This window comes from Pan troglodytes, chromosome 2, assembly GCF_028858775.2.
Source record: "Pan troglodytes isolate AG18354 chromosome 2, NHGRI_mPanTro3-v2.0_pri, whole genome shotgun sequence".
In the NCBI taxonomy this organism is placed as follows: Eukaryota; Metazoa; Chordata; class Mammalia; order Primates; family Hominidae; genus Pan; species Pan troglodytes.
In genome coordinates this window covers 16,354,756-16,372,006 of record NC_086015.1, presented here as the reverse complement: position 1 = coordinate 16,372,006, position 17,251 = coordinate 16,354,756, and the positions used below count along the sequence as shown (strand labels likewise).

Genomic DNA, 17,251 nt, shown 5'->3' with positions numbered 1-17,251 from the left:
TCATGGATTGAAGGACTCAATATTGTAAAGCTTTCAATTATCTCCCAATTTATCTATAGATTCAGAACAATTCCAATCAAAATCTCGGCACTTTTGTGTGGTAATTGATATGCTGAGTCTAAAATTTATATGGAAATTCAAAAGGCCAAGTGGCAAGGCAATCTTGAAGGGGAAGAGCAACGCTGGAGGATTTATACTACCAGATATCAAACTATTTATAAAGTTACAGTACTTAAGGCAATCTTAATTGGTGCAAAAATACAATGCAATAGAAGAGTAAGTCCAGAATAAATCCCAGACCTATATGGTCACCTGGTTTATGACAAAAATGTCACTGCTGGGGAATGGGCAAAGGATGATCTTTTCAATAAACGAAGCAGGTCAACTGGATATCCCCATGAAAGAGATAAACCCTTGCCTTACAACATACACAAAAATCAATTCTGTGTGGATTATGGATCTAAATGTGAAATATAAAACCAGAAAACTTTTAAAATAAAAACATACTTTATCAACCTTGGAGTAGGCAAAGCTTTCTTCAAAAGGATATAAAAAGCACTTACTGTAAAAGAAAAATCTAGTATATCAGACTATATTGATTAGAAATGTCTGTTTATTAAGTAAACGAAAAAGCACACAGAGTAAGAGGAGATATTTACAATACGTGTATCTGACAAGGTATGCTTTAGAACGTTTACCTAAAGTACTCAATATAAAAATGGGTGAAAGACTTGAACAGGTACTTTACAAGAAAGGATAGCCAAATGGACAACAAACACTTTTTAAAGTGTTTAACTTTTTAGACATCAGAAAAGGGGAGATTAAAATTAGAATATGATACCAACACACCCACCAGAATGGCTAACGTGAAAAAGACAGAGAATGCCAAGTACCAGTGATGGTGTAGAAGAGCTAGAACACTCATGCACTTCTAGTAGAAGTATAGATTTCTAGAGTCCTGTTCAGAACTGTTGGCAACATCTCCTGAAGCTCAACATACTCTATTATTGGCTGAAGCATATAGCTACCAGAAATGCATATGCTCCTTCACTAAGAGACCTACAGGACAATGTTCATAGCAGTACTATTTGCAATACTGAAAACCATCTGAATGCCCATCAACAGTAGGATAAATATGTTGTGATACATTTATACAATGAAACACTATACAGTAATGAGAATGAAGTACAATTACATTCAATAGTGTGATTAATCTCACGAATAAATGCTAAGCAAAAGAATCCAGACACAAAAGAGTAAACAATGTGTAATTTTATTTATATAAAATTCAAAACTGGGCAAAACTTAACAATGAGTTAGAAATTAGAATAGTCAGAGGGCTTCTGGAGTGCTGGTATTGTTCTGTTTTTTTTTTTTTTTTTGTCTGGGTGCTAATTTCGCAAGTATGTTCACTTGTGAAAATGATTTGGACATTTTTCCTCTATGTATATTATACTTCAATAAAAGAGTTAATTAAGAGAGAATGTTCCATATGGGTCCTAGGAGTGGGGGATGACAGAAGGAAACATGCAGACAAACCAAGTAAGCCAACAAAAACTCTTCTAGTTGTGTTAAAAGGATTGTCATAGAATTTTAGGACATTCACTTAAAAATTATTCAATTCAGAACTCATAAAACAGTATATTAAGGCCAGCCATGGTGGCTCACACCTGTAATCCCAGCACTTTGGGAAGCCAAGATGGGAGGACCACTTGAGGCCAGAGTTCGAAACCAGTCTGAACAACATAGCCAGACTGTGTCTCTATAAAAAAATAACAAAAAGAGCAAAAAGAAAGAAGAGAAAAACTGTATTAAAATTATTCTTTTTTAAAAACCAACACAAGTATTTTAATAAACTATCTGTTTTTGTAACCAGCTTCCTTGCACAGTGAAGACTAAATACATATTCAACCAAGGACTTCAAATCAGTGTAAATGGCGGAAGTAAAAATTCAAAGGGTGTACATTTTATCTAAAAGAGTGAAGCAGGCTGGGCATAGTGGCTCACATCTGCAAGCCAGCACTTTGAAAAGTGCAGGCAGTCGGATCACTTGAGATCAGGAGTTTGAGACCACCCTGCCAACATGGTGAAACCCCGTCTCTACTAAAAATACAAAATTAGCCAGGCGTGGTGGTGGGTGCCTCTAATGCCAGTTACTCGGGAGGCTGAGGCAGGAGGATTGTTTGAATCCAGGGGGCAGAGGTTGCAGTGAGCTGAGACGGCGCCACTGCACTTCAGCCTGGGTGACAGAGTGAGACTCTGTCTCAAAAAAAAAAAAAAAAAAGAAATAAAAGAGTAAGTAGTAAAAGTTTTGTTTTTGCTTTAGAATGGATATATTTGGCTTGTTATATAAGGCCTATTCTGCTTTACAAGGACACTGTATTTTTAAACAATGCAGGAATTTTTTTCCCCAAATTCTGAGGCCTACGTCAAGAGTCTTGTGTTTGGGAAGTTACTAGGTTTGGATCAGCTGAGTAGTCTTTTGAGGCATTCCATTTAAATGAAATAAAGTTGGGGGTTAAATCCATTCAAGCTACCCATTTTTTTATAACGTTTTCTTTGTATCAACAATCTATTTTATAAACCTTGCTTCTTAGAAGTTACCATCATATTTTACTAGTGTGTTTCTCTTTTCCAAACTTCATTTTATTTTCTTTGGCATTTTTCTTTCTCTATATCTTCAGCTCAGTAAATGTTCAATCAGTAATCTAAAACCTTAAATCAAGATAGCTAATCACCTAATACTACGTGCAAGGTGTTTTTCAGGCCTTACAAGAAACACATAGTATTGTGGTTCTTGAGAAGCTTACCAAGGTGAGAGATGTTTAGTAGCAGAAGGAAGTACAGAGACCAGACTCGTGATAGAGATAGTAAGTACTTTAGAAATGTGGAAAAGAAAGATACTAACATGTCCTGAAATAATCAGGGATAGCTTTCTGGTAGACATGGTGTCCAAATTATGTGGAGCCATTGGGATGATCAAGATTTGGATGGTCATTCATATTGAAATCCCAAGAAAAAGGTACATGTCCCTGTCATCAACATGCCCCTTATATTACATGATATTGCTTAAGAAATAATACTAAGTGTATATAATAGCAAAGGTGATGAGATTTTGTATATGGCATATACCTGAAAATTGAGTTGGTTTCTCCTGAGTTAACTGTTTACATATCTTGGGTAATTGTGGCTAGAAGCGTGACTGTATCAATGGCAAACAGAACTCTTTGTAAATGGCAAAGACTTCTGTGTAAATCTGGCCAACCCAATATCAAACTCACTTTGGCTCTTATTAGCATCATATTTTAATCCACTAAGCAAACTTGCTCAATCTATCTAATAGGTCTATAATTTTATTTACAAAACTAAAGGCAGGGCTTTAGGTAAAGTATAGATAATAGTAAGATAATGTCCAGTGATCTTAAATCAGGCATACTTAATTGCTAATGCAAGCAAAATAATAAGAATAATGAGAATATTTTACTTTTTCCTAAAGATCTGACTTAAAAGACCCAAGGGGAGACATTATGTCTGTATTAACTTCCATTTTACAGATGAGAAGAAGACAGAACTGACGTGTTTGGCACCTATTACATATCAGGCAATTAATACATTAAGTGCTTCATATATTAGATATTAGCTAATTAAATAAGCTACTCTTTTTTAAACATTGCTAGCAAATAAGTGTTTTGGATGTTCAAATAAATAATGGAAGTATCAAAAGGTGGGTAGATTTGCAGAAGAAGCCAGGGATTTGGGTAACTCACAAACAAATGATGTTTAAATTAATATTCAAATGATATTCAATGAATGCTACTCAAACTAATGGAGGGACATGGTGCAAATTAACTAATAGATAATTCAAAACATATTTGTGCCTGGTTTGTAGCATATCCAGTACTTGGTTTGTTTATATTAGCATTGGTTTTAGAATAATATTTAACATACACTAAAATTTTGTATTTATTTGCTAAATATATTCCAGTCTCTGACCTTAGGAGGAGATCAGCTTGGTATTAATAAGTCAACAAGACCTGATTATACTTATTATGTGTTTGGCATTTGTGGAATATAGAATAAAACGTGGATCTTTTCTTCAGTGACTATATGATTTGGCTTAGGGAATACATAAAACAGGAAATAATACCAGACAGTTTGAACTCAGGGCTAAATTGTGTGATAGAAGCCATAAATGTTAGAGGATTCTATTCTTTCATTTAGCAAGTATTAATGAGCAATACTATTCAGGTATTTGGAATACATCAGTGGGTGAACAAACTAGACAAAGATCTCTGCCTTCATGTGGTTAACATTCCAGGGAGGTGAAGCAGACAGTAAGCAATACATACAATCCACCAATAAATTACATGGCATGTTAGAAGATGATAAATGCTTTTTAAATAGGAAATTGTAGAGTAGAGGAGGAAGGGCAATGGGGAGGATATGTAATTCCCCTGTCCTAGGATAGGGAAGGCCAAGGTCACCCTCACTCTAAGGTAAGATTTGAGCCAAGATTATAGGGAATTGACAGAGGTAGCCCAGAGAATGCCAGAGGAAGAGGGTCCTGGACAGGAACAAGAGCTAGGGCAGGTGCACAAAGGCAGGAGAGCATCTGGAATGTGGGAGGAACAGCAAGGAGGCCGGCGTGCTTGGAGCAGAGTGGGTGGAAGAGAGAGAGAAGGAGAGAGAGAAGACCAGAGGGGTCAGCTGGGGTAGGGCAGGAGGTAGGGGCCAGACTTGGACTTTTGTTACAAGTGAAATGGGGAACCACTGCAGGGCTATGGGTGGAGTGACGGATCTGACTCACATTTGAGCATCATCCCTGTGGATGACTGGTTGAGACTAGGCTGTTGTGAGGTTGGGGATGGAAGCTGAAAACCCCATCAAGAGACTAGCATCCAGGCACAGACGGTGTCCTGGACTGGGCTGAAGGCAGTGGAAGAGGCAGAAGAGAGATATTCTGAACACATTTTCAGTTTAGAGGAGAGAGGGAGCAATGAACAGCAATGAATTCAGAGAATGCTTCACGGAGTAGAGGTTACTTGAAGCTGACCTTGAAGGACAGGGACGATTTGAAAAGGTGGAAGAATTAGGAAAGGCATTTCAAGACATACTAGGCTTGGAGCAAGGGTGGGTCGGCCTTACTCTTGGGACAAAGAGATTAGTGTGAACAGAGCAAGGCAGGCCAATGCCTGGAATGTGGTGAGAAATAAGGTAAAATATATAAAGTATGCCTGGATTCTAAAGAGCTTTGAAAGCCAGGGAAAAAGTGTCTAGATTTCACAGCATTCACTGTGGTGCCTTGAAAATCGGCACTCAATAAATATTATTAGACTGATAATAAAGATAGGCATTTTAGGACTATTGGCAGTTTGCACTGGATGGCAAAGTTTCTCATTTAGAAGGTCAGCTAAAAGGCCGTATAAAAACCTGGCATGAGGTGATGAGGAATAATTCCCTTGTAGGCAATTGACAGTTGACTGTTTTAAATCTGCTTTACAGTGTTAACCACAAGTGCCATTCACCACTTGTGGGAACCTCGATCTTGTGTTGGCAATCCCTTGCTCAAATAAAAATTACACAGTTTAAAACACTGTGTACTCAAATAGCCACGTGATCTTGATTCTGAGGTTATAAGAGTTGGATGGCAGTTGCTATCAGTTACATGTGCAATTTCTTCGTCTCTAAATTAGTTACAGGTGCAAAACTGCTTTTATCAAAAAAAAAAAACAAAAAACAAAAAACAAAAAAAAGACAATCTGGTAAAACTTTACAGAAACTTAATTCCATTCAAACGAGTCTAATTCATTATCACCTATATTTTCACAAATATTCAGCACTAGTAGATGGATATGAAGCATTTACTGGACAACCTCTAGTGCCTATTTTAAGCGTCCAAAGGGAGCTAACAGGACAGAAGCTCTGTATCACTTTTGTTCATCTAAGATAATGAAGAAATTTACTTTGCTCAGATTTCCTCTGTCTCAAGGAATATGTACCTAACGAAAGAGCTATGAAGATTTTAGAAATTTTCCCAGGATTATCCTAACAGAGTTATAAGTGAGAATGCTGACAAAAATAGTAATATATGACAACCTCTATGAGAGGTATACAATTGTTTTTCATTTAATAACCAATTTTTATACTGCAATTGGCAGATTAAATGGATAGCTGCTGTCAGGGAGCTTTCAAGACAAGTTGTATTCCTTAGAGATAGTAGGGGAAAATAAAATTAAAAATGAAACCCTGTATTTTCTTGTAAACAGCTAATGTAAATGATACTTCTTTGGGGTGTTTCCTATAATTCATAATTTTGGAGGAAAGTATGAAACAACTGACAGTTTTCAGAAAAACAGTGATTTTCAGAGTTTAGAAATCTACAAAATCTGCCAAGTACTGGTGATGAAAAAAGAGGTTAATCAGAGTTAAGTCAGAAAAAAATGATAAAGCTAGAGCCATACTCAGAAAAAAATTAATATGGACAATAGTAATATTCAAGAAAAAGGTCTTGAATTCTAATTACATGTGAAATTATGGAATTCAGGGGCAGGCTGCGATGGCTCACGCCTGTAATCCCAGCACTTTGGGAGGTCGAGGCGGGAGAATTCCTTGAGCCCAGGAGTTCAAGACCAGCCTGGACAACATGGTGAAATCCTGTCTCTATAAAAATTACAAAAATTTGCTGGGTGTGGTAAGGTACGCCTGTAGTCCCAGCTACTAGTGAGGCTGAGGTGGGAGGATCACCGGAGCCCAGGGAGGTTGAGGCTGTGGTGAAATATGATATCAGGCCTCTGCACTCTAGCCTGGGTGACAGAGTGAGGCTCTGTCTCAAAAAAAAAGAAGATCTGTGTCAATAACTCAAATCTTTTCTGGACTTCTACTTCAGTGTATGAAAAACATTATAATCCAAGTTTCTCAATGCCTCTGAGAAGAAAACACGTAATTGTCACTTTTATTTAGGCCCAAAGAATAACTTCAATTTCTTCATAGGAAAATATTAATGAAAGTGGGAAATAATTTCATCATTTAAAAAAATTAGACACAAAGATGGTTTCTCTAAGTTTGATCATCTCCTTCTCAAAACACTCACAGGAGATCATGCAGATGCCCCGCTTCATTCATATAACTGCCACTTACTCTTGTGCAATAAAGAGTTCTGTGGTTTTTGTTTTTCCATATCCATAAAGTGTTTAAAATGTGTGTTTTTTTTTTTTTTTTTTTTGAGATGGAGTCTCGCTCTGTCGCCCAGGCTGGAGCGCAGTGGCGCATTCTCAGCCTCACTGCAACCTCTGCCTCCTGGGTTCACGCCATTCTCCTACCTCAGCCTCCTGAGTAGCTGGGACTACAGGCGCCCACCACCACGCCTGGCTAATTTTTTGTATTTTTAGAAGAGACAGGGTTTCATCGTGTTAGCCAGGATGGTCTTGACCTCTTGACCTCGTGATCTGCCCGCCTCGGCCTCCCAAAGTTGTGGGATTACAGATGTGAGCCACCGTACCCGGCCTTTTTTTTTTTTTAAACGGAGCCTTCTATTCTAGCCACAAGTGATTAACGCTACAAGGCTAAAGCAATAAATTCCATATAGGGCTTTAGATCTACTTGCACAAGTATTGTGTCATTTAATCCTCCCATTAATCCTGTGTGTTCTGTTAATATATGTGGAAACAGAAGGCCAGAGAAGAAAAATGGCGTGCTTAAATTCACACAGCAAATATGTGGCCAACAAAGGACTGGTCCTTATATTCCCTGGTACTACATGGGTCCCTTTAAACTTCTAGAAAGGTGAAAACTTTGGTCAGTTATCTAAATGTTTCTGAATATATAGTTGCCTGGAGATATGTAACCACAGATTAAGTATCCCTCAATAAAAATGGCATGCAATCACTCACTCACTCCTATCTCAGGAGAGACTCGTTTTGAAGGATTGTCTATTGCAGCATTTATCATGTCTCTAGGGCATATTTCCATTGCTCAATCAGCTCCAAAGGACAAGTGTGTCATCATCTTTCAAGGCTCTGGTGCAACAACTTAAAATTGTAGAATTCACACAGGACTAAGTCTGGCACTAAAAGCAGGAGGCATATTCAGCTTGAGCTTGTGGAAGCTTCCCTTCAATCTTGCCAATTTTTACTAGTGGAAATGGTTTCAGAGCCAGCATGAGGTTACTTGGGGTTGCTTGAGGAGCTCTTGATAAAAAGAGAAAGGGGAATAATATAAAGGGGTCACAGCAATGATGGAGCCTTGGAAAAAGTATGGAAGTCCTCTTTGGGCATAGTGGCTAAGTGTAGTCGAGATTTTTAATCTCATGAATATGACCAATCTACCTGGATATCTGAGTCATTCACACTAAATGTGCCACTTTTTCTTAAATAGCAGTACCCAACCATTTGCAACACCCCCAATTTCACTTTGCCTATGATGAGGAAGAAGGAGCACCTAAGAGGACTACTGTACCCATGCCAAATACCTCATCTCCACAGTGTTCAACTCTGCTGGCCTTGGCTAATGATGATCATATAGCTAATTTATTTTTAAGTCTGTCTGTTTTGGAAGAGGTGGAGTAATTATTTAAAGGTCATTTACAAAATGCAATAGGAGTAACAATCATAGGTCTTGGGCCTTTAGGAACTCACATTTTTAACAGAGAAACAGTGCTTATGAAGAAGTAGTAGCCAGAGACCCTATAAGACAAGGGTTAAATTATTGGTACAAAATATAATGTTTTAATTGCTAATAATTTCATTCTGCACTATGTTAATTAGGAAAAAAAGTACTGGATCATTCTTTTAGAGGAAATTGAGACTCAAAAAACTTAAACTCCGAGTAAATTCAAAGCATAAAATTAGAGATTAGCACAGAATGAAAACTAACTTGAATCACATAACCATCCCTTACCACAAACAGTACTTGCCTCTCAGTTAACCTATTTGTTGATATTTGTTGCACTGCATTCTAGACATGTTCTTTCAAAATAGACAAAACTATCAAATTTTGACTCAAGAACTATTTCACAGTATAGCCAGGACATTCTGCCCTGAGGCAGGCTAAATTAATAACTGAAGAAAGATAGCAACAATTTTTATGGCTTGCAGAAAAACAGAATAACAACAATTTATGGAATAAAACAAAACTCCTAGTTAAGAGGCTTAGATGATAGAAATACGTGTTGAATCAATTACTGTAATAAAATAAAACAGTACTTCAGGAAACATTTTCTTACTAATTTTTAAAAAGCTTTATATTTTAAAAACGGTGACTAATATGTTCAAACTTCAGGCTTCCAGGAAAATTAAAAGGTTAAAATGTAAAGCCATCCATTTCAGCAATTAAGTGACTTAATTTTAATGCTTTAGCACTTATATTATAAAACATGAATCACACTAGCTAACAATCTATTTTTACACAGAATCTGAGAAGAGAAAAATAAAATGAATAGAAATATAGACATCAATACGAGACAATACAAAACAGAAAAGGCTGTGCTAAGAAACTCCAGTAGAAGGAGCTATAGAAATGGAGAACTTATATTTTGCAATGGCCAAGAAAGAAATATTGAAAAGGAGGTATCTGATTCTGACACATCTGAAGAGAAGTTAATAGGTAGTCACTTGCAATAGGCATTTACTGTTTTAGGGACCTCATTTTCTTTATGCATAAAATGTGATGCTTGGAACAGATATTTTTCAAGGTTCCGACAATCTATTCTGCAATGCATTAGGCACTATGCTAGGAAGTATCCTAAGAAATCTAATAAAGAGCATCACTTGGTCCCACACTCTGGGAACTTACAATTCTTTGGGAGAGCTAAAGTACACACACAATATCTAGATTTCAAAATAGAACAGAAAAGAGCTGAGAGTACTTCAAGAGGAATAAAAGTGCTGCAAGAGGGATAAAAACAGTTATGAGAGATCTCTAACATATGAGATAAAAAGAGGAAAAAGTGACCCTTCAAGTCTAAAAAGCCCTTATGTATTCTTGGGAAATCTATGCAAACTCAGGAAATAAAAATGAACAGGATTGTTTTTGGATATAACTATACCTTTAATGCTTAAAATTCAGGAAATGGGAGCCATGCACAGAGATAAAATATAGATTAGGTTAGGTTTCCTTTTTTAAGGTTCTGAACATGTTTTTAAATGAACGCGATAGCAACGAGCTAAGCATTAAAATACTGGAGTGTACACATGATAGTATTAAAACAAACACAACCTGGAAGACAAACTACAAGAGTAATTTTACCCTTACATAAATGCCCCCACGTCCCCAATAGCCGTATCTGGAAGGAACTTTACCTTGTGATATGTTTGCAGACAGTGTATCAGTGAAGGAATCGCTTTCTGGGTCAATAGGAGAATCTCCCAGAGTTTCACCCATAACAGCATGGAATAGGGGTTTGCTGTAATTCACACTGATATTTTGTCTCTATCTAGCAAAAGATCAATCCGTTAAAAGAAAAAGACTTGAAGTAACAGAATTTGTGAATACACCCATGAGTCAAGACATCAGTTTCCAAATATTTGGGAGAGATGGGAATAAACACAGAAAGGACTGGGCTTGAATTGGCTGGCACTGTCCTATTAGGAGCCAGCTGTGACAAAAAGTTGTGTCATAATGTTCACTGCTTTGGCAAGACTTGGTACATTACAGGGAAAATATTGCCACACTGTCTCGCCGGTGACCCACATGTTCAGTGTCTTGTGAGGGGCGTGAACTGTACTGTATTTAGAATTATCAGAGCAGAGACTGTTCAATATCCACTTGCATTTTTTATTGTTGTAAAATTCACAATTGCTTCTTAAATGGAAAACTTAAATCTCTTGCTTATGAAATACCAGAAAGCTTATTTGGGCAAAGTTTTCTTTCGGTGTCTATTCCTGGTTGAATCTCTAATCACATTATTTGAAGAAAAATTTGGAATTCAAATATGTATCCATAGTTTAAACGTTGGTATCAGCATGCTACTGAAATGTTATATTCCTAAGGTACTTACTCTACTGATTTGTGAAGCCCAAAATCATACTGACTGCTATCTAAATTCTGTAAAATTAAATAGCTGAGAGAATGAAGAAGGGTTTAATATGGTTTCAATTTTACACATCGGGGTTGCTTTCTTAAAAACTTCAGCTTATCCATCAATAGCGACTGCAGCAATGTTACACCAGCTGATGTTTGAACATCAATTGATGTTTAAACGATAAGTGCTATGTCATAATGAAAAAATGGTGTTCTCTATGAGAAGAATAACACACCACCAGAAAAAAATAGACTTACGCTGTTAGGTTGGCGAGGAATTGTGGTCAGTTTTGTAATCAGGAAAAAGCTGGCTTCTTGCTCAAGGCCTTTGCCCTTTTTGGCAAGGAGAAATACTAGCTGTGCCAAATTACCGATGTGGGAGCAGGTCTTGTCACATGAGTGGCCTATTAGAATTGCAGTGACTTTGCGGACTTTCAAAGACGCCCCCACACAGGGCAGTATATTAGAAGGCAATAATTCTCTGAATTATACTTATCGTGATATTCCGAGTAAAATAAATATATATCTGGTTAATCTCCATTGAGTAACTATTCATTCTTCAAGGGGACTAGTAAAAGTGTCCCTGTCAATCATGGTGCAAGAGCTTGATGGGGAAATGCTGGCTGGGTCTGAACAGCACGGAATAAAGTGGGGGAGTTGAGCAACTGTGCCATTAAACCCCAAAACATCTTTATTAAGGCAATCCAAGTTAAAGCAAAACTTGGGTTTGCTAATTTGTCCAAATGACTACAGTGATTACAGTTGTGTAAAATTAGTTTTCTCTATATTCAGTTGAATTCTCAATAAAGGAGCTTCTCCTTTCCTCCCCATGCTTGGAAATTTACTTATACTACAAAGTAATCCAGACACGATGGGACAATACTTAAGGATATGACTGAATTGAACTCAAGTCCTATACCAGTCTCTGTTACTCTTTGGCAACACACAGATGCAGTCTTTCCACCTGTCCTTATGTCCTCAAAGGGTCTCACTTCTGGACTCTTCATCTACTGTTACTTCTATTCTCTTTTTTCTCAGACACTATTCAACTTCTGAGTCTAGTGGGTAGTGAGGCCTTCTAAGCCTCTAATAGTTCCCATACTGTGCTTTAGCTTCTGAAACATAAGATTACATATTTTAACAGTTTATTATTCCATAGCATCAGAATCTGATAACACCTACTCCTATAGCACCCACCACATTCTGACATTCCGTCTTCCCCCAGACTATGTTTTACTTGAAAGCAAAAACCTGTCTTACTCATTACATTTCGTGCATTTGTTTGTTCAACAAATATTCATTGCCAATATAATATGTGGCAAGCCTAAAGCTAGGTGCTAGGTAGACAATGATGAACAAGACGGATGTGTCAAAAAACAGTCAATTAGCAAAAACTACAATTTTAATAAACACAGGGCCTGCCACATAGCAGCTCAGTAAATGTTGCTTACACTTTTGGCAGCATACACAAACCAAGCAACACGCAAAGCATCCCTACATTACTAACAAAACAGTTATACAATGTGGATTATTTAATCATATTTTATGTTAATGATAGTTGCACTGCAGTGCTGGGTCACTTAAGAAATAACTTGCTTACATGGACATTCAAATGAATGAAAATAAAGATAGATGAGCCAATCTCATTTGTATCTTATTATGTATCTGTTTTGTCTTTAGATACTGAAAAGACTTATTTCTACATTTATTCATCCCATCATTCATCAAATACCTACTAAGCACCAGGTACTGACCTAGGCTTAGGTGGTAAATAATAAGCCAAGGTTTCTATACTTAATGAGTTCACATGTAACTATATCAAAATTATCCAAATATACTTAAAAGAGTGATCTTTTCATTGGCTTAAACTTGAAGGTCAATTGGCATGCAATGATATGAGAAATAATATATTTGTTTAAGTACAGTCATTACTACCAGTAAACAGTATATGATCATCAGAGAATTTATAAGACATGCACGTGACTATACCTATCTTCAAAGCCTTAAGATTCCCCCAGTGTCCTGCCCTTTATAATACTGATTGGAAAGATATTACAATAAGATACATAAAACAGCATGCTGGTGATTTACATGATAAGATCTTAGAACTTTAGATCTTGCTTAGGGTGCTTTGTACACCAATGGGTTGTCAGCACTTTGCACGTCAATGCAGCAGTCTATTGCTATTCATCCTATGGATGGTCCCCTTGCAGGATAGTCCTTGGTAATGTTACAGAGTGAGGAGGAGTGGTAAAAGACCACTTTCCTTATGCACTATGTACTCCTTCTGTTGAGGGATGTAAGGTTCTGTGCAATGTAGAGGTTGAGAAGAGGGCCATCTCTCCTAGGACTTTGCAGACAGAAGGGTATGGATGTGACTTTGAGTACACCACCACATCCTCAGCAGGAGAAAGAATGGGGATAATGAGGAATGATTCTATAATGAGGAGGATGAAAACTTAACTCTACCCCAGTTCATGATATTTGAAAAAATTGACCGCTTGGTATTAGAGAAAGCTACTCTTCAACATTTAGTCTTCAATATTACTTCACAGAACCTGTCTTTGGCTACAAGAATCTGAATATTACTCAGCCATAAAAACTCTTCACACTTTGGTACTTTTAGGAGAAGGCAATTCAACCAATAAAAGCTGTGAATGATTCAATAACAAAAAGTAAGAAAAGGTCTAAAAATCTATAGTTAATAAAATCATGGTATTGAACCTATATAAAGTTATTTTTAGCACTGGTGTTGGGATGACTTACATAAAATATTCCCATAATATAGAATATTAAATACTTTGGAGCCTGCATTATTCTTGAAAGCTAATGAAAACTTCACTCTTTTTTTTTGCTATAAATTTGGAATTTATTCTCTAGAATAAATATGAATTTTAAAAATTGCTTAAATTGCTTTTTCTTTTGTGTGAAATAAGCTATGTTAGTATTGGTATAAAATTGTATGTACAGTATTTTTTTCTTTTGCTATAACCTCATTTAAAAATCTGCTTCATTTAATGCTATAAGTGCTACTAACATTTATGGTAGCTTCTAAAAGGTTAAGCATTTAGATCTCATTGCATCCCTAGAACCTAGCAGAGTCCCTGGTTGGCATTAAAACACACATATTGTTTTTGTTGATGATGAGAGTAATGAAAGAACAGCACATCCATATCACATGTATCATTCAAGAAGGAGTTCAGAGACCTAATGAACTGATAATAGCATCCATTTTCTTCTTGTTTCAATAAGATGTAAATTTCTGGATGATGCTCCAACGGAAGCCAGATAATTGCTAACAACCAGAATGACCAGCCAAGCTCACTTCTTCCCCTACCCAAAAGAATGGCTGCCTTTTCCTAGTGCAATTCAGATTGGCTTGGAACTTTATTTTCAAGTGGTGGTTGCATCAGTTCAGGGTTTCTTCATAGTCACAGGGGAGAGACAACATGAGAGAAATGCTGGGCCAATGGGACACTCCTTCGAGAAGAACAAATAATCCTGTATCCTGGATGTAAATTTCACCACAACCATCACAACAAGCCGGATAGTCCCATAAAAGCAGACAAAGGAAGGTCAATGTTCAATGTATCTGTGCCCCTTTTGGAAAATTTTTTAAATTAAAAAAATTTTTGACCGGGGTCTTGCTATGTTGCCCAGGCTAGTCTCCAACTCCTGGGCTCAAGTGACCCCCCTGCCTCAGCCTCCAGAGCAGCTAGGATTTCAGTTGCTCGCCACCACACTCAGCTGTGTCTTTTTTTGTTGTTGTTGTTGTTTTTTGAGACAGGGTCTCACTCTGTCCCTCAGGCTGGAGTGCAGTGGCACAATCTAGGCTCACTGCAACCTACCTCCACCTCCCAGATTCAAGAAATTCTCCTGCCTCAGTCTCTCGTGTGTCATTTTTTTGAAAGGCAAATCCATTCTTCTTTAACCAAAAACTGTAATTTTGTTCAGATTTTCAAAAGTAATATATTTTATGGACATAATTATATTAAACAATTATATTATTTTGATTTAAAGGAAAATAATGCTGCTGGGTGCAATGGCTCACACCTGTAATCCCAGCACTTTGGGTGGCTAAGGCAAGAGGATCCCTTGAGCCCAGGAGTTGGAGACCAGCCTGGGCAACAGAGTGAGACCCTGCCTCTACAAAAAAATAAAATAATTGGCCAGGCATGGTGGCATGTACCTGTAGTGTCAGCTACTTGAGAGGCTGAGGCAGGAGGGCTGCTTGAGCCCAGGAGACCGAGGCTGCAGTGAGCTGTAATCGCATCACTGCACTCTAGCCTGGGTGACAGAGTGAGACCCTGTCTTAAAAAAAAAGAAGCCAATAACTCCAGTAAATGTATCTTTGGTATAAAAAAAAAAAAGGTCTTCTTAACTCAGAAGCAGTAGAAAAGAACACTGACATTGGAGCCAGAAAGCCTAGGTTTTAGGTTTTTGTCTTGGCTCAGCCACAAACCTACTGTGTCAACTCTTTGGGTCCACATTTCTCATCTCTAGAATCAGAAAAAGCCCTTTCCACAAAACAGAATAATCCTTGAGGTCTTTTTGAGTTTTAATGTTGAGATACTGAATAATATGACGTAATTCATTTATTTAAAATTTAATGGAAATTCTCCATATTGTATACTTATTCATGTTCTGATCCTGAGTTACTATTTCCTTTTCATACTTGACTCATACCTAGGTGACAGTATAAAAGGCACTTTCATCTGAAAAAATAGTGTCTGATGATAAATTAAAAGTCTCAAAAGGAAAAAACCAACTGAAAACTTCCTTTTCTGCCCACCTTCAAAAGTTAACTTCCCTCTAATACCTGAAAAAGAGCCTAACCTGTTTAACCACTTTCTAGGGATCAACTAAACACTTTTGAAATTACTGTAACTTTGAACCAAAGACGTCCCACCTAAACTATGTTAACTTGTCGTTGCATGTAATATCTGAAATTCTCTAGTAAGCTGTTTTCTAGCATAGTAAAATACCGTGAACTATATTATCAACTGACACATTTTCATGTTGTGGGAAACCTAAACCTCTAAAACATGTATCTTTTTCAGTTTTCAGATTTTATCAATGAATTTTTCAAGATCAGTTATATGGAGATTTATTGGGTAGCACATCCTGTCACTGGTGAAGCACACTGGGAATTCACAAAGGTTCTACAGCAAGCATAGAGCCGCGGAGCTGCACTCAGTTTCAGCTGGTGTCACTTACCAGTTCTGTGACTGTGCTAAAGGAAATTTACGGACTGTTGAAATCACGGGCTCACAAAACTTAATAGGAGGGAGATTGGCATATTCCAACTCTTCATTTTTGATATAAGGAAAATGGGTTCCAGAGGAATGAAATGATTTGCCCAAAGCATGACCTAGATAAATTAGCAGCAGAGTTTGAGCTAGAAACCAGGTTTCTTGATTCCCAGTCCAAAGCTCCAAACGATGCTCTATCTCATTAAAATGATGCAGTAAGACGTTCAAATCAATTCTTCAGGTCAATGATCCTTAATGCCAACAGTCATGGTGGAAGTCATCAGCATGAAAGCATTTTTCTATGATGAATCACTTAATGCGGAGGAATTACCTATGAAAATGTCATCATTCACCACAGGGTTTAGATATGGTGCTCTCTACAAAGTAAGTGCTCAATCATGACTTGGTAATTAAAATTTGATAATATTTGAACATCAGTTCATGGAGTCATTTTGCTGACAAATGTTCTCTTGCCTCATTCACAGATTCTTCATGAGTCATCCCAGCATTCTGGGGTTCTTCTGGTATGATGTTTTTGTTTCTATTGACAAAGTTCTTTGCTCTTAAGAAAATGATAACATTACTATTTGAAAATTTCTACTTTGAGGTAACAATACTCTAAAAAAAAACACCTTGGATCTGTATAGTGTTTTTATTTCGTTTGAAACTCACAACAATGCTGGGAGGTTATTCAAAGCAAAAGAAGAAAATAATAACAACTATTGAATAGGGTTTCAATGTGGAACCAGATAATAGTTTTTGGCAGTAAAGCTTTGAGTAATTTGTCTTTATTCAAAATGAACAAAGAGTCAAACAGACCTGGGTTTGCATTCAAGCCTTGTCACATCTCTGTTTTCTTATCTTTTCGGAGTTGTGAGAATTAGAGATGATTTAAATAAATCAGCGTCTGGAACAGAGTAGGCTCTCAAAATTATATTATGAATTCTTATAATCAAATATTTAAATCTTACATGACACTTTAA

General features: G+C 37.0%; 1 protein-coding gene across 12 annotated transcripts in view; it reads right to left on the bottom strand.

Moving 5' to 3' along the window:
- Positions 1-17,251, bottom strand: part of PPARG (peroxisome proliferator activated receptor gamma) — a 146,605-nt gene that overhangs the window by 72,503 nt on the left and 56,851 nt on the right. Inside the window, exon 1 of one of the 12 annotated variants that reach the window (XM_024355335.3) lies at positions 10,296-12,506. The exons of 10 other annotated variants lie outside the window; for them this stretch is intronic. In XM_024355335.3, coding sequence (XP_024211103.2) covers positions 10,296-10,377 — 82 coding nt within the window. In that variant the 5' untranslated portion in view covers positions 10,378-12,506. Of the gene's footprint in view, positions 1-10,295; positions 12,507-17,251 lie in introns of those variants that run through there. One more of the 12 variants, XM_016940489.4, reaches the window with a different exon arrangement.